Consider the following 19556-nt stretch of genomic DNA (forward strand, 5'->3'; position numbering starts at 1 on the left):
AGATTTCCTCCCAGCTCATATGCTAAAAGTCTGCATTGCAACTTATGTATATTATTAGCATAATTATTTTTAAGTGATTTCTCGATTGCTTAGTTTTTTATTAACAGCAACAATGAAATAACACTCTGCAGTGTATTCCTGTTCTTCTCTCAGAATATGCACAAAGTGTAGATTGTTACCTTTTAAAAAATGTATACAATAACATATATACTCTTTCATAAATTAGACAAATGGAGAAACAAAATTACTCCATCCCATCTTTTGGACCTATTTTAAGTGTGTGCATATTGTACCAAAAAAATTGTTACTACACCCTGCCCATCCCCTTGCCCGGCCCTCTATGGCATACATATCTACAGTTTAGAAGGATTTCTCATGCCACTTAAAATCCAGACTGTTGTTTGGTTTGGTTTGGTGTGTCCCTCCTTCTTCCCCCCCCCCCCCCAGTTTATCCATCATTTAAAAAGTATGAATTTTGACTGTAATTAACAGATGACTATAATTAGATTCTTGGCTATAGCCATTTTATTAACAGGGTAACAATCCTGCCTAGCAAAGCAGACATTTGGGACTGAGCAAACCATGTTTCTGCCTCCAGTATATCTTAAAAGACCAACTGGCAGAGCGTCTTTGTAGGTAGCATAAACTTGCCTGTTAAAGTCATTTGGCCGGAATTGTTTGCAGTCCGGCTGACTGTGCTTATAAGCAAGAAGTTTAATGCTTTAAATTGCTGTTAGTCATTTTCAAGGAAAGCAGGGCTACTCCCAAGTAAATAAGGTCAGTGAAACGTATGTAATGACTGGTTATTGGATGAGTGGGCAGCTGCTTGGGAGAACCAGATGGAATATGAATATATGTGGGTGGGAGGGAATTGAGGCAGATAGTGCCTGGGGATATATTGTTCCTCTGCCGTGAGTTGCTGTCCCTGCCTTCTCTTTCTGTGTAGGAATTAGCAAGGACCCACCTGTTTCTGAAGAGCTACTGTGGTACTGCAGTTCCCAACTGTTCTTGCATGCTTGAGGCTAAGGATTAAGAGGATGACCCAAAAGCTGTGTGTTGGACATGCTGCAGGGAGAGAGTCTCCCTCAGGGTTGTGGTGTTACCTTTAAATTAGAATTTCAAAATTGATTAATGTCTTTTCTTTTTCTTTGTCTCCACCACAGGATGGGTCACTGGGAAATATTGATGACCTGGCACAGCAGTATGCAGACTACTATAACACCTGCTTCACAGATGTGTGTGAGAGGATGGAAGAGCTGCGCAAACGGAGGGTTTCCCAAGACCTTGATATGGTAGGTAGAGAAGTTATGACTTTATTAACAAATGATTGCCATTCATGCCTCGGATGAAGAATCAATATTTCAGCCTGAGGAGTTCTACCCAGGGAAATAACTATATGTGATTGTGTTCACGCACACAAATGTTTCAGCCAACTCAATGAAACACTTGGAAATTAGCAGGATTATTTTTTTTTCTAGGTATTTGTTATGATTCATTAAGCCTTGGAGCCTGCATTTCTTAGTTCTTCTTTAATTAGAGTACTTGTTGCTTGCGCACATGTGTTTGCAAACCTCAACTCTTAAGAGGCAAGACTGTCTGACAAAAGCATCATTTCCTTGCTCCAAGATGCTCCCAGTGTGAGCACAACAAAACTGTGCTGTTTTTCAGTTACACTGTACAAACTGTTGAAGTACTGCTTCTCAGAACTCGAAGGTGCAAATACTGGTTTCAGGCTCCCAAATGTAAGCAATCTTCAATTTTGTGAACCCTTTTCCATTATTGCACGTTACAGGACCTGTAGCGGGGGACATTGGGTCACCAAGTCCTTCAGGCTAGAAGGGACCTCAGGAGGTCTCTAATCCAACCTTCAGCTCAAAGCAGTGTCAACACTGTATTCAAACCAGCTTGCTCAGGGCTTTATCTGACTGGGTTTTTAAGACCTCTGAGGATGGAGGCTTTCAGCCTCTCAGGGCAACCTGTTGTACTGCTTCACTGTCTTCATAGTGAACTACTCTTTTTTTCCTGATATTTTATGAGATACCCCCCATGGCAATTTATACCTGTTGTCTCTCATTCTCATGCCGTGCACCACTGTGAAGAACCAGGCTCAATCTTTTTGATAACCTCCCCATAGGTACCAGCAGGCTGCCAGTAGGTCTCCTCGAAGCTGTCTTTTCTCCAAGCTGAATCTCCTAGCTCTTCTTGCAGGGCAAGGGCTCAAGTCCTTGAGCACCTTGGTGGCCCTCCCCCAAAACTTACTCAAGTTTATCAATGCCTGCCTAGCATGCGGGACTGCAGAGCCAGAGGCGGTGGTCCAAGCGTGGCCTGACAGGTGCCAGGGAAAGGGGAAGAATCGCTTCCTTTGGTCTCCTGGCTACACTGGTGTTGGCACGGTGTGGGCTGCTGCTGGCTGCCATTGCTGCTCGGGTGTGCTGCTGGCTCGTGCTAAGCCTGTGGTTCCCCAGGCCCTTTCTGCAGAGTAGGCTGGTCCAGCCAGTCAGTCCCCAGCCTGTGCCCGTGCATGGGCTTACTCCTCCTCAGGAGCAGGACTTTGCGTTTGTCCAAGTTGAATCTCATGAGGTTCCTTCCAGGCCACTCTGAATGGCAGCCCTGCTCTCGAGCGTATTGACTGCAGCCTGAGGTGGGCATCATCCATTACCTTGACAGGGGTGCCCCATCCTCAGGTATCTAACAGGATAGGCCTCTGCACTACTCTGCTTGTAATTGGCCTCCAAGTACAGCACATTAATTAAATGCTACTCTGAAAGCCCAACTAGCCAGTTTTTCACCCATTCAGTTGTGTAGACTCCCTGGGGGGGTCCCACTTTAGCCAAAACTAATCTATATGCACATCATCTCCATACCTCATTTTTGTTAGATTTAAGGAGGAACCTTTTAGGAGGCCTATCACAAAAACATCAAGTGTTTTCACTTGTTGGACAATTTCCTTACTGTCCTGTAACATTAGTAAATGTTTGTCGCTACTTAGGGTATGTATTACTGATTGCTGTGCTTTTTTCATTGTAAACTTCTTTGTTAGTTTTCATAACATTCATAAAGATCATCTGTGACAGAGCAAAAAGCTTTTAGGTCTGCTTAGTTACGTCTTCAGCGTTAAGTTTGTGTTTCCCAACTGTACTGTATGTTTTTACATACCGGACTTACAGATATTTCCTTCAAGTCTTGTCTTGCAGAAAACAGATTACTGAAGGAATTATTTTTTTGTCACTTATGGTTTTGCTGTGTTGGTAACTTTCGTATAACACATACAGAAACTCATAAGCAAAGTATGGTTAATACCTCTGCTGAGGCAGAGCCAGCATGGGATCTGATCACAATTCTGCAGTTCCTCTACAAGATCAAATAAGACAAATTTGGGACCTGAAGTTGTGTAATTGTGTCTTCTACCTCTGCTTCCCCAGATCCTAGCACTGACTAGCAGCAGGGAGTGGTTTGTGTCCTTTCTCTAGCAGCTGTACCTGATGACATAGATTACTTAAGGCTACTTTCTTTCTTCTTAGGATTCCAGTTTAGCAACCGAGAGGCTTCCAGAGCTCGTACACAGTACAAACTTCAGTTACACAATGAAAGACTGCAGGATCAAGGCAGAGAGAGTCATCTCCTCTGCCCCACTGAAGTTTCCTAGTTCCTTCTTTATTTTTAAATGAAAAAAACAAAACAAAAAAACCCCCAAACCAAACGTATTTTGCAGATCTGTTGCTGCCAAGAAGTTCCAAGTGTTAAACAAAAGGTTATTGTGGGAAATCCCTTTGTAGACAGACCCTTGAGGCTTCTGTGCAAAGAAGCTGATGGCACAGAATCGTGGTTCTCGTGAAAACCCTCACGCTCGGCATACCTGGTATTCTGGGTAGCTGTTGGCAGCAATGAAACCCCCTTTCCTGGCGCTCTTGGAAGGTGGCTCCTGTGCTGAGTAATGAAGCATGCCTTGTGGTGGGAGAGGACTCCCTTCCATTTAGACAGATGGGCCTAATTTGGCTCCCTTCACTTTGGAAGCTGCAGAAGCCAGGCTGGGGAAAGCCATGTGAGCTTAATTAACTCACATCAAAGGTGCAGAGCTTCACGCTGGTTTAAATAGATGTGAGCTAACCCAAGACAGACCAGCAAGGGATTCACTAGCTCATTCTGCTCAAGAGAAGCTGTAGTCGGAGAAAGTGGCTGTGCGAAAAGGTGTCCTGGAGATTCCTCTTCAGTGGCTCTCATATTGAGTTTGCTCACTCTAGTAGTCCAGTGATGACTTCTTGAACTGCCAGGTCAGAGAGAAGATATTGCAATTGAAAATGAAATTAGTGCTCAATTTTTTGCTACATCTGTCACCACTATAATACAGTTTCTGGACATCAGATAGCCATTCTGTTGATAACACATGAGACTATAGATATTAGCTCACTTCCACAACAACAGCATCCAAACAGCGCTGACTGCAGCTGAAACTTGCTCGCATCCATAAGTAGGCAGGCTTGACTTAGGTACATAGGGCGTGGGAAATGGCCGTGTTGACTAGAACGCATTTTCAGTGTGACAGAGTAGTATGCTTGTGTTTAATCTGCTGCAGAAACAAGAATTGGTTTAAACAGCAGAGCTGCTGAAGTGACTGCAAAAGTACTAATGTGAAAGACAGAACAGAAGAGCAACTCATTTGTTGTAGTGTTTTTCCTCTCTTTACAGCTTGGGGAAAGGTAGTGTATTTGCAGAGCTTTTGGAATAGTGAATGGGGAGTAATGCTGGGGGAAATGCCAGCTTCATAGCATATCCCTGATGTGCTATGATAGTAAAATATATGCACCGAATAGCAAATACATGCACCCCCAAAATTATTATGCACCAGCATTATTGGGCTGTTAGTCTAGCCTGGCTTTGCTCTGCTGTACACTGCTGTCCTAGCTGGGATGAGGAGAGACAGTGCTGTCATATAGATATATACCTTCTGTATATATCTACCCCCACCCCCCGCCAATGGTCTTCTCCCTCTCTTTAGCAAAACGACAGAACAGAGCAGAGCTGATATGCATGTAGTGCTAGTGCAAATTTCCAGGGGTTTGCTGGAGTGAAGGTTACTGAATCATGCGAGGGGGGTACCATAGGATAAACCCAACCCCTGCACTGAGATCAGGTCTAAACGAGGAATAAGGAGGCAGCGGGGAGAGCCTCTGTTAACAGCTATCTCAAACCTGCAGATCCCGTGTGCAAAAAATTTCATAAAGCAAAAGGTATTGGGATACATCTTTAGATTTTATAATCATGAAAGAGTAGGCAATCAGCAGCTGTGATATAGCTGGGAGACTGCAGCTTGATTTTTGGATGGCAGTTCTGATATTTTCCTCTGAAATTCAGTATGAGTGATAAATACTATGTAGCAGAAACATAAAAGGCCAAAGTTAGGGTTGGAGCTGCTTTTACTGAATGCTCTGAACAAAGAGAAAGAGTGGGTCACCCCAGGGGTCGAAGCGTCCTCTAAAAGTTGCACAGAGAGGCTGCGTCAGGAGGAGCAGCGTACTAACAAAGAAGTGCCTGAGCTGGCAGAGCTTTGCCAGGAACAGGTCTTTAGCACCGGCTCGCCCAGATTGCCCTTTGTAGCATGGGAAGGACAGAAATATGAGCTGTTTATTGCTGCTTCTGTACATGTTGAAATCATTTTAAGCTGTTTGGGAGCAAGTGTTGATATTTTGATTGTATATTGTACTTTCTAATCAGCTCTCCAACCTTTCCTATCAGACCACAGCCATTTCAGTCTGGATATCCTGCTCTGGAGTTGAAGTTTTAAAAAAAATCACTTGGTAAAATTGTTTGGGAGAGCAGCATATCTTGTAACAAAACAGTAGCTGCAGATGGAGCTGAACACAGAGTATTTTTCCAAATGGTCGTGCCGTCAAGGATTGTTAGTTGTCCCTAACCACAGTAACTGCTTTTTGCATTTGGAATTTTGCCTCTGTTTTTGTAATGCAGAATGTGCTTGGGTTTGGACATTAATGTTTGTGAACAGCATGGGAGTTGCCCACATTTCCTAGCATTTGGCCTATTCCTGTGCACCATGTGGTTTTTTGGCTGAGGAGGAACTGCAGTCGGAGTAGATATAGTGGATTTTCAGGACCATAATGGATGTATCACTGGTAATATTGAGCTGGACATCTGCTAAAATGCAGTTAGGGCCAGAAAAGTGACTCAGTGAGGATGGCACCTTGTTACCGCTCATATCTGCTTCCTTTGTGTCTTCAGGATCATATCTGCCTGGCTCACTGACAAAACCGGGTTCGCCTTGCCTGTCAGCAGGGCAGGATGGCATTGATATAGCTGTGAAAGAGCAAACTGCATTCTGTTGTCTCATCCATCACTGACAGCGGCCAGCTAACTGCTGCTGCCAAGGTTTGTATTGTAGCGGATGATCTTGAAGTCAAAGAACAGCTTGAAGTTTTCTGACGGACTCTGACAGCTACGGTTGTGGCACTGAGAAGTTACAGTAATCTTTTGACTTGTAAATTACATAAATTTAAAATGAATGCCACTGGAAAGCTATAAAGCACACAAGTATACCTTTTTTTCCTCCATCCATTTAATTCATTTTGATGTGTAAAAGGGGGAGTGTTCAGGATCTCTCTGTGTACGTGGTGGTAAAGTACAGTGCATGTTTTTGATAAATTGACTTGCCTAATCCCATGTGTTTCTACAGTACCTGCACATGTACAGATCCAAAGTCAGAAAATAGAAATGAACGCAAAACTAACCGAAGTTTCTTGCCTTGCTGCCCAACATGTATGTAGTCCTCATAGGTCTTGGCCGTGCATGGTTTTGAAAGGTGCTCAGCAACCAGTTGTTTGGTCACAAATGGAGTCGACCATCTAGACAATGTCATCACGTATAAATGGTATGTGTCCAGCAAGGCAGAGTGGAGGAAAAGTGGCACAAGTAGAGCAATTAGTAATTTGAGTGATGGAGTAATTAGGCTTTATCCTTTTTAGGCGTGAATTTGGCTGATACTGTACTGCTGGCTGGCGATATCCTAAGGCTACTTGAGAAACTAGCCAACCTGCACTAAAAGAGACTAAAATACCCAGAACCGTTGCAGTCAGTGATTGATGTATATTTAAGAAATCTCCGAGGGAGTTAGCCACCGAAGCTGGACTTACGATGCTGAACATCTTTGTGGAATCTGCCTGTGCCTGCACTATAGCTGGCTCTAGCCATGTCTGCTGTCTTTACATCTTACATATATTAAAATCTCAAGATCCTAAAACAGATGGCTTATTCCCTGCCATGAAATGATCAGCTCTGCTTTGCAAATGCAATACTGGCTGCTTTTACCTTTGCCCTGAGAGGACACCTCTATATCTTGCTGGAACAGAATCCCACTGTTTTGTTTTGTCTTACTGGCTGTGAGAGGCTCTCCAAAGTATAAACAACATCTGAGTTGGATTAAAAAGGTGTCTACAGCGCAAAAAAAAGAGCTGGAGAACACATAGATAAGACTTCATAAATTTTGGAGAGTTTCCAGGCCTTATCAGGCAGACACACAAAAGAAAAAGTAGCCGTAAAAGACATGGACTTTCAAGCTTGCTTTTTTTTTTTTTTCTCCAGTATAGCTTGAAATAGAGGGGGGGGTTTGCCTAAATATGAGGTTCATAAAGTAGATTTACATAGAAAATATATAATAGATATTTACCATGTGTGCAGTCTCAGTCTCTCAATATTTTAGGCTTTATCTCCACAAGTTAAATTCATAGTAATTTTTTCATCATTAATGGAGCTTTTCAAAGGTAGACACAATGGCAATTCTGGAACAGACGGGCTATTTTTAGTGTCTCATGTATCACACGCCAAGACAGCAAAGGCATTTAAATACAGAGCTAGCATTAAGCGTGAAAATAAAGCAAGGCTTGTTCCATACACAGCAAAGTGAATACCATTCTTAAAACAGTTCTTAGTCCACTTAGTACTAGCAGACTAAGTGAAAATCTCTCAACTTTCTGTAAGCTAATGATCTCCTGCAGTCTCACCACTGTTTTTGTTGGAAGCCCATTTATGAATAATCCCTTAAGCAAAATCTGTCTATTTATAGGCAGAGTTTATAGGCTGGAGACTCGGCAGACTGCACAGCTATCGTGGTTTGGGTGACCTTATCTTCCTTGCATATATTCAGAGGGTCCCTGCTTTTTGGAGCAGGATCTTCAGTTTAACACTTCTGGTCTTCTGAAAATGTTCGTATTTTTGGCAATGTCAGTGTTATGGGAAGAACAGGTTGTCAAAGGTAACATTCTTTCTGAACTGGTAATACTGTTATGAATAAAATAATATTTATGTTATAAATAGAAAAGATAACATATAAATAGAAAAGATATTAGAATAGAAAAGTTATAAATAGAAAAGATAACTCACTTCTGAGTAGTCTGACTGGTAATTGTGGCGGGGAGAAATTCTCCTTAGTGTTATAAATGTTCTTCTAGCTATTCTTAATCTTTTAGCATCATCTGTAGTGATTTTCTTGTCCCTTTACATTCAGCAGGACTTTTACTTCGAACCTAAGATCAGTTGAATATATTCTTACTGTGCTGTTCTTTTATCCTAGAAGCAGTGTGTATCTGCTGGAACTGACAGACTAGATTTGTATTAACTCTCTGATTTAATCTCATTGGAGCCTGAGGACTTTGAGGGGAGGGGGGAATTGGTTCACTAACTTCAGCTCCCTTTGTGTATTTTTTTTTTTCCTTTCTCCCCTCTGAATTTAAAAATGACAGCGTCATGCTGTCTGGACCATTAGGTAAATTTCATTGCAAAGGACACGGTTGTTAAAAAAGATAGCAAATTAAATTGTCATTTAAGAAGGTGGATCTCTGAGGGGAGAGGGAAAAAAAAAAGAGAAAAAACAAAACCAACAAACAAAGAAAAACCCCCAAAACACCCAGACTCTGTGTTGAACAGTTTCTGTGGCGTGCAGCCCAGCTTGCCATTCACATATTACGAGAAGAATTCCAGAATACCAAGCTGAGTGGCATTACTCTGGGAGGACAGCAATGTGTATTGGCTGGGTCAGAAGAGTGTCAGACTTGGTAGCAGCTAAAACAACAGAAGAATGAACCTAGAAGGTGTAATGTCTTGTATTTAGATTACTCCTCTTTGTGCTTGTGTAGTTTCGGCCTGACTCCCCAGGCAGCCTCTGTGTACCTTCCTTCTGTCTCCCAACCACTGCTGTCCAGTCCATCTATGTGTGCTGAGGATGGCTGATGGCAGCTTCAGATGTCAAGTAATTGTTGCACTAGCTTGCACATCTAAGTCCTTGGGTAGAGGAACACCACCCTGGGTCCTCAAGGAATAGTAAGGATATTGCTCAAGACAGAAGTCTTGAAATTAGAGAGGTATTCAAAAACTGCACTTGTAAGAACCATAACAGCCTTGCAGGTCATCAGGGAGAACAAACAGGTCTTAATCAAGAATAAATCAAGAGCATGTTGTGATGAGAATGAGAAACACATCATGAGTATTTGTGCACATCTGGATGTGCTTTGGACTGTCTGTTTCCCCTCAGGAGAAGGGTGCTCCTCCAACAAAGATGCCCAGAGGAAGGCAGGCCTTCATCTGTGAATTCAAAGGCGTTGGTTTCTTTTTTTTGGTTTGGGTTTTGGTTTTTGGGTTTTTTTTGTTTGGTTGGTTGTTTTTGGTTTTTTTTTTTTTTTTTTTTTGCCAGCCTGGCCCTGCTCTTCATGATATAAGTTCTGATGTTGCACAGCTACTCTCCTTTGATCTCTCCATGCTTTATCTTCTCTCAGTGTTGTGTAGGTTTCCTGTTTCAGCAGGGTCACCTGAAGAACACAGAGAAATGCTCTGTTTCAGACAAGATGGTCTGTGAATTTTGTCTTTGAAGGAGATCTCCAAGCATTTTGAAGAGATGTGACTTCTTTGGTGATTGATCAATCTGGTTTCCACAAAATAATAAAAAGGAATGCCTATCAGCTGGAAACCCCTCTTCCTGACTCCCATGTCATATCCCTCTTGATTTATATTTGTAAGTTTTCCCCAACAGTTTAGATTGCAGCTGTATCTTGCATGAGGGAACAGAGTAACTGAGATTACTACATCCAGATTTTCCCTGACTCTTAAGTCTTTTTTGGCTGTTAAAGCAAATCGAGTTGGGGAAGGCAATAATCCTGTAAAAATATACATATGAAAATGAATGGGTAATATTTTGCCAGAGGATTCAATTTCATATCTTAACAGAGGGATGAATTTCTTGTGTTGCTGGGCATGATGAACAAAATCAGTCATGGATTAGAAACTAATTAAAGATGAAAGACTTGAAATTATTAGCAAAATTTGGAATTCATAAGTTCCTTACCAAACACATACTGGTAATTTTTTGTTTATGTCTGTGTCTTTTGCTTGTTGCTGTTGAAGCTCCTGATAAGACTGCAGTTACAATCATTTGGTTTAGGCTCCATGTGAAAATAGTGGCAGTATGGTTGTGTACTCAGGCTCATTTAAGGACGTAAAGAAAGCAGTGTTTGCAGGAATAATGTCTTATTAAATCAGTGGATATAGCTGTGGAAAAATAGACAAGCTTTTAATTGTGTAAGTCTTTATTCACAAGCCATCCAGATAAATTAGGAAGACAGAAAAGCTAGCAAAAGAAAAATCAGAATTTGGAAGCTTCCTTTAAGACAAACTAGGCTGATAAATTAAACAGTATTTGAAAGAAGTCTATCTCCCCTTCACCTCCAAGGGGCACGCTTTTCAGGCTTCAGTCAGCTCTCTGTCTTGGTGCATCCATAGACCTGTTCAGGTTTCTCCTCGCTCTAGTGTCCCAGCAAAGGTTAAGCCATAGTTCAAGTCCATTTTGACAGAAGAGATAGCTTTTAAAGTTTTGCAGCATGTGAGAGGTGCTGAAAGTCATGCAAATGAGAAGTAAGAAGGAAGTCAGTCATCAGAGTTGCTTTATTATGTTCACGTGGTTAACTATTGAAAGCCACATAATTGGAGCTTTCAGTTGCTAGCCTACACAGAAGCTCACAAAATAGTTTTATTTCTCCTTTATATAGCACTTTCCACCCTCGAAGTCCTTTAAAAACATTAATTAGCCTTTGTTGCATCCTTTGAGCTTGGTAATTTGAGTACCATTATCCCTATTTAGGCCTCACCTCCCTGGGATTCAGCTGCTGCTGAAGATTTAGCTGTGTAATTCCCTAATTCCTCTTCTGTAACTAAGTTTGCAACAGAGTAGCATGAAATCTGTGGTAAATTCAGAACAGCGTAATAACAGACAATGCCATTAGTCTGGGTCTACCCTCAGTGTAGCTGCCACAAGAACTAATTAAGCAGTGCATGGGCAGTGAGTGACAGACAACCTAGGTGACCTGTGGCTCAAGCCTAAAGTCCAGTCCACTGTCTGACACTTAAAAAAAACAGAAGTCAGATGTATCTTAAAGTTGTGCCAGACTATTACAGCACTCCTGATCTCCCATCTTTCAGCGAACTGTCCTATTTTCCCCTGGAGTACGGAGGTCTGGTGAAGAGTCCAGCTCTACCGGTCAACAGCTCACTGCCAGCCATCTCTTCTTCTACCATGCTGCCTCTACATTAAATGACTGTCTGACATATGGCAGGGATAATGCTAACACAAACGCAGAGGCAGAGAGCTGTTCTACTTCACTGTGGAGCAGGCTTACATTTCTTCAACTATGCATTAGTTTCACTGCAATAATGTTAGCTGGTGATGGCTGAAAAAAATGCTATTTCGTTAAGCCCCAAACTAAATACTTCATTTTGAACACCTGTGGGAAAGTATGAGAAATGAAGGTCATAGTATGCAAAGTAGTAGGAGGTGGTGGTTTGATCCAGCGGTGTAGAAAACCGAAGTTTGGTTCTCTCCTCTGCCTGAGGAAACTTGAATTCTTATCTCCTATCTTGAAGCAGACTGCTCTGCAATTTAATATTCTGTAGTCGTCTTAACCTTATCTGTTCATCAACCCTATTTGCATATATAAACAGTTCCTGGTGTAGCAGTGGGAATACCAGTGTCTCATCTTCCAGGTAAGCATCTTCTCTACAAAGCTAGTGAATCTTTTCTTCTTCACTTGCAGGTTAAATAATTTAAATATTTTAAATGGGGTTTAACAGCTTTATTAGGAAGGAAGTAGGAATATGAATCTCAGCCTAATGGTTTTTGGCTCCTTTTTTACTATTTTATGTCTTTCGGTTACTTCACATCGGAATGATACTCTAAAAAAGAGCCAAGCTGCTGACTCTCTAGCGAAATTCAAGTTTATTTTTCTTGATTGCTGTTTTTGACTCCATAACTAGTTTGGATAACTTTTTGTTTGTAGGATAGACAATAGCAGGCAAATTATCTCTCTTGATCTCTTTGTTTATGAGTAGCCTCCCAAGTCAACAGCAAGACTAGAACGTAGCTTAATGCTTGACTGGATGAGCATTTGGAGGGACTTGGTGACTTTATTTGTTTTTCCTCCTTTGAACTGAGCTATGTTTAGCATTAGTGGATTAATTTTGTTGTGGCTATTGAATTGCAGGTGGTACCTGTAAGCTTACATTTTTGCTCTTGAAATATACAAATGTCTTGTAGCAGTCATCCTGATTTGTTAAGAAATGTTAATGTTCTTCAAATTTTCTTTAAACAAAGGAAATGGAAAAACACTATGATTTGCATCAACTCTTAGACTTGTCTTTGGTAATGTGGACATATGAAGTATCTCAGGAAGCTTTCCATGACTGAATGACAAGGGCTAGTTAGACATGGAATGCATGTTGTTAGAAACATGGAGAAAAACAAATTAAATATATTATTTTCAGTGTGTTACAGTTTGGCTAAGGTAAACAGTTACTACAGAAGCTAAGTAGCCATGAATTTTTCTCACCAAATTTTTTGGTTCAAAGGGACATAAATTTTGGCCATTGCACATGCTCTTTGGAGCTCCCTGCTCAATTTTTCCACTCTTGCAGGTTTTGTTGGGATATTTAGACTTTTCAGGTACAGGAGGTGATGAGTGCTGAAGAAAGAAGCCTTAGATTTGGGCAAGTGAGAGCAGAATAAAGAATCCAAGAGGTTCTGGAGCAGGTGCCCCAGGAGCCGGGACCTCTCACTGCCTTTGTCAGGTGGAAGAAGCGGAAAGAGAGGAATTTGGTCATTGCTTACCCACAAGGGTGAAGAGTGAAATGCTAGAAGTTTCAGTGAGTAGGTCACTAGAAAACTAAGCTGGGGTAAAGAAAAACAGGTGATGCACTCTGGCTGCAGGGGAAAAAACTGCCACAAAGCAGCAATCTATTTTTGGTTATGTGAGCCCTGAACTGGCTGCATTGATCAGGGTACCATGGCGGTATAACATACTTTAAAATATGATAATAAGTAATGACCAAAAAAAAAAAACCAAAAAAACCCAACCCAGTAACATAGCCCAACTTTGGTTATTTTAAGGCACTTTTAAAAAATCTTTCAATTTTGTTAAGAGTTAGAGCTAGAATGGTTGCCACGGCTTGCCAGAAACATCATCACTCAGTGGTGCACTCTTTTTCTGTGACTCTCGTGGTCACTGGCCATAACGCAGGCTCAATTTGATGAGGCATGAGGTCAAAGGAGGAGATTTTGAATAGCAGTTTTGACCTTTTCATTATAGGTACTGCAGGAGCAGCAGTGAGTCACAGACAAGGCTCTGATTCCCACTACGACAGGTTGCTCTGAAACTTTGAAAGCTCCAAGATGAATGAGAAAAGAGAAATGAAAGGATTGAAAAGAGAGTCATGGAAAGGTTGAACAGTTTCTTCACAGAGTGTTTTATACACTTGAAAGCACCTAGGGGAAAAAAAATAAAATTGAAGTTAGCCATATCTTAGTCCAGCTTCACAAAATGACAGGAGGACTTAAAAGTGTTAACTGTTAAGAATAAACTGCACAAGTTTGGTGAAAGCCTAAGAAGATCCTGGAATACAATGCATTATAGCCTCATTTGGAGCAATGGCAGGGTATGAATATCCCTGGGGTTTGCATCTTTAATGCAATTCTTCTACTCTTAAAACTTACAAAAATAGAAAAGTCTTCCTGATCATAGTTCAGGCAGCAAATGCAGAAGGCGGCAGGAAGACATTTTAGCTGAGTGAGTGATATTGAAAATCTAAGGTCCATAATGAAGTTTAAGGAGATGGGCATTTTGCCAAGTGACTTTCATGGGAAGCATAGCAAAGTATAGTAGGAAACGCTCTTTGTGTTTTCTTCTATGTCCGTGCTATGTGGAACAGGAAATACTTATTGTTTTCTCTAAATAGTGCAAACACAATTGATCTTCTCTTCTTAGTAGTGATGCATTGAGATTCTTCTGACTGAAATTATTCAGATTTCTAAAACAAGAATTATTCAATAGTGGCCTTTGTTGACAGTAAAAGGAATATAGTTAGGGCAAGACATCGCAATTGGCTCTCAAGATAGTTTGGCTTATAGCAAATTACCTGTTGTGTTTCCTTTTAGCCTTGATGGAAATGGCTTCTTTAATTCTTCTCTGTTGAATCTTGGGGTCTTCCTAGCGCTGAAGAATGTTTTATCATTATCTTTGAGATAGTTTGAGGTGATTCCTTTGAAAGGATATTTCTGGTTGCACAGTAGCAGCTCTTGAATTGTGCTTCAAGTATGAAAGCTTTCATTAGAGATGATTATAGCATTTTTCAAATATCTACCTATAAGCTTATGGACTCTCTTAAACAGCTAGCATTCTTGAAATTTTTTTCATGATCTCTAGGGTGTGGGTTTTTTTTTTTTAACACCCATGTCTCATTATCATTTTGTGACCACAGTGCTTTTTCACCCTCTAGCGGCCTTGAAAACAGGAATATAGAATTTTCTGTATGAGATTGCAACAGTTTGCCAGGACCTGAGGCCTAACAATTTCCTCCTTAAAAAAAAAAAAAAAAAAAAAAAAAAAAATCTTATTTTAATCTTACACATAAGACAGGGCCATTTTGTTTCTTACTGCTAATGCAATTCCCTCTGGTTGATCTCTGTTACCTGAGGGACACCTTGAAAGTCATCAGCTTTGTTTACTTGCAGGGAGAGACACTTCGTCAATGAGTAAAACCTAAAAATTTGATGGCAAAGTTCATATAATTCCTTTTCTATATGAACACATATTCTATCATAGTAATGCTTTAGGTAATGTAACACTTGTAACACAGAAATGCTGACCCCATAGCATGTAGAATCTTGCATTATTCATACCCCAAACCCACCCAAAATGGAATGATACAAGAGGAGCTGCGTCTTGTCTCACCTCTTTAACTGGAGGGAAATGCCACATTCCACTTAACAGCTGATAGAAACACTAAAGGAGGTTTGGAAAGCTAAAAGGTATCTTACATAAATTGGTCTTTTAGCTGTCTGAAAAGTAGAATGAAAATGAAATTGAGGCGTATTGTGAACGAGTGTGACTCATGAGTATTTAATGTAATTTTAATAGCTCTTTTTATTAAAAGTGGCCTATTAGAAGTTTTTAAGGATCCTATTGACTTGTCCGTGTCCCCAGCTTTGGAGTTTGGTGTTTATAATAAGAGTGTACAAAAATTCATCTTATGTATCGTACTAAGAAAATTAACTTTACTTGGCATGAATCACACTGCTTATCCTGGTGTCAGTAGCTGCTGTTGCTCATCTGAGGATTGGATAGGTGAGCAAAGCTTACAGAAGTTGGACCTGTTTCTTAACCTGATTCATTACCCACAGAACATGGTAAACCCTTTTGAGTAAGAATTTATAAGCCTGCAGAAAGAGGTTTCTCCAAAAGAAAAAATAGGTTTCTTGAAACATAAGCATGTCAATCCCTGTACCCCTTCTGTTACCAGCAGCTTCAGAGCAACTTGGATGCAGTTATGTTGAGTGGCAAGATACATTCAGACCGGAAGATGTCATGAACTATTACCATGTGTTAGGCATTTTTACTGTTCTAATACAGTGGGTTTTGTCTCTGGGTTTGAGCATAAAACTTCTATTTCCACCGCTGTTACAGAGCTGCTAAATGGCAAATGAAAGGTTTTGATTACCACCACTGGATTTGTCAGCCTCTTTCCCTGAGTGGATATAGGATAAAATACCTGAGGAAGCCGCGTTGTTCCAGAATTAACACATGCCTATCTCTCACCTCCATCTTTTATCTGTAATAATTCTCCTTCCCTGACACCATCTCTTTTCTCAAGACTCTTCTCGCTCATCCCTATCATCTTCATCTTCCACCCCTTCCCTTAGCAGCTCAGCCTATGCCCTCCTGCCTTCCTCATTTCACTCCACCTGTGCATCTTTTCAAAGCTTCACAACCCTTTCTCTCTTCAGCATTCAGAGTAGAAAAGTCCTTGCAGCACCCCTTCTCCATTCACTTTGTCCACATGCTTCATTTTCTCTTTTCCTTGAGTGCTTCCTGCACCATGCTTTTCTTCTACCCTTCTGTATTCTTTATTCTTTCCCATACTTACCTCCCTGAGTTGGATGTTCTTATCTCACGGAGAGCAGGAGCTTTGTGAAAGCAGCTATGCTACTTTTGCAGAATAGCAATAGAAAGAATTTAAAAGATCAGAAATCTACACAAAAACATACCCTGGAAGACTGATGAACTGAGAGTAGCGCAAAGGTACAATGTCTCTTAAAACACAAAATAAATGAAAAGTTAAGCTTCTCTTCTTTCAGTTTTGGATTAGACGTCACTGTAAGCAGCCTGCATCTCAACCACACCAGATTATCCGTGAGCAGGTGTTGCAACCTTAAAGTTGCCTGTTATTGCAAATGGAGGAGTGGAAATTCTCTTTGTAGCTGTGTGTGAAATGTATAAACTGGAAGTGAAACACAATTATAGCAAGATCTGAATTTTTTTTTGTTGTAGTTGAAGATGGGTTACCAAACTTATTCTTTTTAAGTTTTCTGCTGCCTCAGTCTCTGTTTTTTACTGCTGTTGTACGACATGGAATTTAGCTTGGCTTCATCTTATAATTTTGAGAAATCAACTGGTGCATCCTTTGCCCCAAGACAGGTTCAGCTCTGTTTATCACTCCTGACAGATGTTGATCTGACCTGTCTTTAAAACTGCCCCAGCATGTTAATTCCACTGTCTCCCTAGGCAAGCTATTCTAGCATGCATAGAGTCCTTTCCACTGAGTGTTTTTATTGGTATCTTACAGACATATCTCTTTAACTTTTGCTGTCTTCCATGGATGCCAAAATTGTTCTTCTTTACAGCAACTTTTTTTTGTATTTATGAAGGCCTTTATGTTCTCTCCCTCCCTCTTTTCCTCTCGTTTTTTTTTTGTTGTTGTTTTTTTTTTTTTCTCCCCACAGGTTAAACAATGCTAATTTCCAACACCACCTTTTTTTAGACCATTCACAAATACGACTGTGTCTTTTTCTGGATTCTCATCAATTTGCTGCCTCTTTTATTGAACAACAGTACCAAAAACTGAGCACGTGATTGCACCTGAGGTCTTAGCAGGACCGACTGGAGCAGAAGGGCTGGTAGCACACCATTATCTTGTTTATATTTGTAATATAATGGCAGTTCTTTATACAACAGCATGACACAAAAACTCATGCTTATCTTATGATTCATGGTAATCTCTACATCCTTTTCTGCCAACCTGTTAGCTATCCAGATGTTCCCCACCCTGGATCTCTTTGTCTGGGTAATCCTGTTTAAACGCAGTACCTTTCAGTTCTCCATACTGAATAGCATCTGATTTCCAAACATCAGGCCAGAATAACCTGTTTTTCATCAGTTATTTCCTTAGCAGTGGTGGTGGATTGACATGTTTTTGCTTTTCTAGAATGGAGCCTTATAGGAAAGCAAGCTTTATCTGTGTAATGGGTAATGACAGTGCCTTCCAGCCCTTTGCTCCTTGGTAATAGAAGTAGACAACAGTCTCTCTTTGCACCTTGCTTGTTTGATCTGTCAGCAGAGATCAAGCATATTTTTATTGATCTAATATGTATATGTGTATATATATTAAAAATACATATGTGTATATTTATATAGATCATGCTAGCTTTGGCAAAAAGTAGTCAAGATTCTGGGGTGGCAGTTTTTAATTGAGCATTATGTGCTCTCTTCTTAATTGATGTAGCTATTTTTCAACTCCTTCTGAAAAGCATGTGCCACTGGATATTTGTAGGAAAGGGTCAGTCTGTAAGTAAGAGTGACAGTGAAGGGTCCAGAGAACCCCCTCTATTTTCATGTGACCTTACAGAAAGACAGGAGAGAACTTAACTGGTCTCAACACTGCGGTCATGTGCAAAATGTTAAATAACTTATTCAATGCAAATTATATTCCATGGATTGATTTGGTATATACTTACTATGTAGAAAATCTTAGCCATCCTCTCAGATGGAGTTAGCAGTACTATGAAGTTGTTTTATTCATAATGCCTTCTTTAGTCACTATTTATTGATTTCTGTAGTGGAGCCTTCCATAAATTTAGTAATGAATTACTTGATCTTGAACCCTGAAGGCCTTATTTATTGCTTGCTACAGTAAAGAAAAAAAAACAAGAGGTCAACTCAGGCAGTAACATGACTGCCATCCAACCTTCCTTTCAATGGAACTGAGCTGTAAAAGCAAATGTTTATTGCTTTTTCTCAATTTTATGTAATATTAATACCTGCTATTTTGTGTATGTTTTTAAATTTTCCTGATACGTTCACAAACCAAACACAATTGCATTCCTACTGATCCTGATGACTTTGAAATCAAATTACAAACAATATTGCATAGATTTAGAATTATATAATTGCTTTGTGAAACAAAATTATTTGTGTAACTTGTTTCCCACTGTCGGCTATTTTGTTGTTCTGGAATTGTGTTTTTAAATCCTGATTTAGTTTTTATTGTGTCAAATACAATATCCTGAACACGTCTTATGATGGGGAAAACTCTATAGTTTTTAATATAGGTGTTTGTCTGCCATTTTCTTAGTTCACAGACTATTTTATGACCTGATTTTCATCAATATGAAATAGTACCCTATTCACAAATACTCCTGCTGAAATTACTTCACTGTTTTTTTATTTCCCCTCCTTTTCTGTGGAAAATACCATTCTTCATCAAAAAAGGTTAAAACCATGCAGGAGAGGATACTTCTGTGGTGCTCACTTGATTTGTCTCTAAAAAAATCATTTTAGAAGCGTAAGGGAATATCATGTAAAATAGCTTCTGTCCTTCACCAACATCATTACATCTCTTTCTGAAGACTTGTTTTCAGGTAGTGGATTACAACTGCCATGAAGAGGACAGATTTTGTAGCTACAGCACTGCGAGGAATTACTGTTGTTGTGCCATGATATTACTGTGTATGCAGACAGATTATTGTTACCTATGATTTGCATCCGTGCATTGCATAAAGCTGAATGCTAAAATATCCACTTTAAAGATGTTTAAACAGAGGCATACGGAAGCTAAATAATTTATGTTGGAAGACTTTTGGGTGTGATCCAGTGCCTATTGACAAAGTCTGTACTCTTGACTGGGTGTGGATCAAGCCTGTGTTGGGACAGTGACTGGATTTGACTAAAGACAAATGAGGC

At 40.2% G+C, this 19556-nt stretch overlaps 1 protein-coding gene across 7 annotated transcripts in view; it reads left to right on the top strand.

Moving 5' to 3' along the window:
• Positions 1-19556, top strand: part of SASH1 (SAM and SH3 domain containing 1) — a 567590-nt gene that overhangs the window by 464841 nt on the left and 83193 nt on the right. For all 7 annotated transcript variants that reach the window (XM_087775786.1, XM_087775785.1, XM_087775788.1 and 4 more), the window contains one exon: positions 1164-1292. In XM_087775786.1, the coding sequence (XP_087631912.1) occupies positions 1164-1292 (129 nt within the window). The remainder of the gene's footprint in view (positions 1-1163; positions 1293-19556) is intronic.

The sequence above is a fragment of the Nipponia nippon genome, unplaced genomic scaffold, assembly GCF_047370975.1.
Source record: "Nipponia nippon isolate SJK-2023a ecotype South Korea unplaced genomic scaffold, ASM4737097v1 scaffold_4, whole genome shotgun sequence".
Classification (NCBI taxonomy): domain Eukaryota; kingdom Metazoa; phylum Chordata; class Aves; order Pelecaniformes; family Threskiornithidae; genus Nipponia; species Nipponia nippon.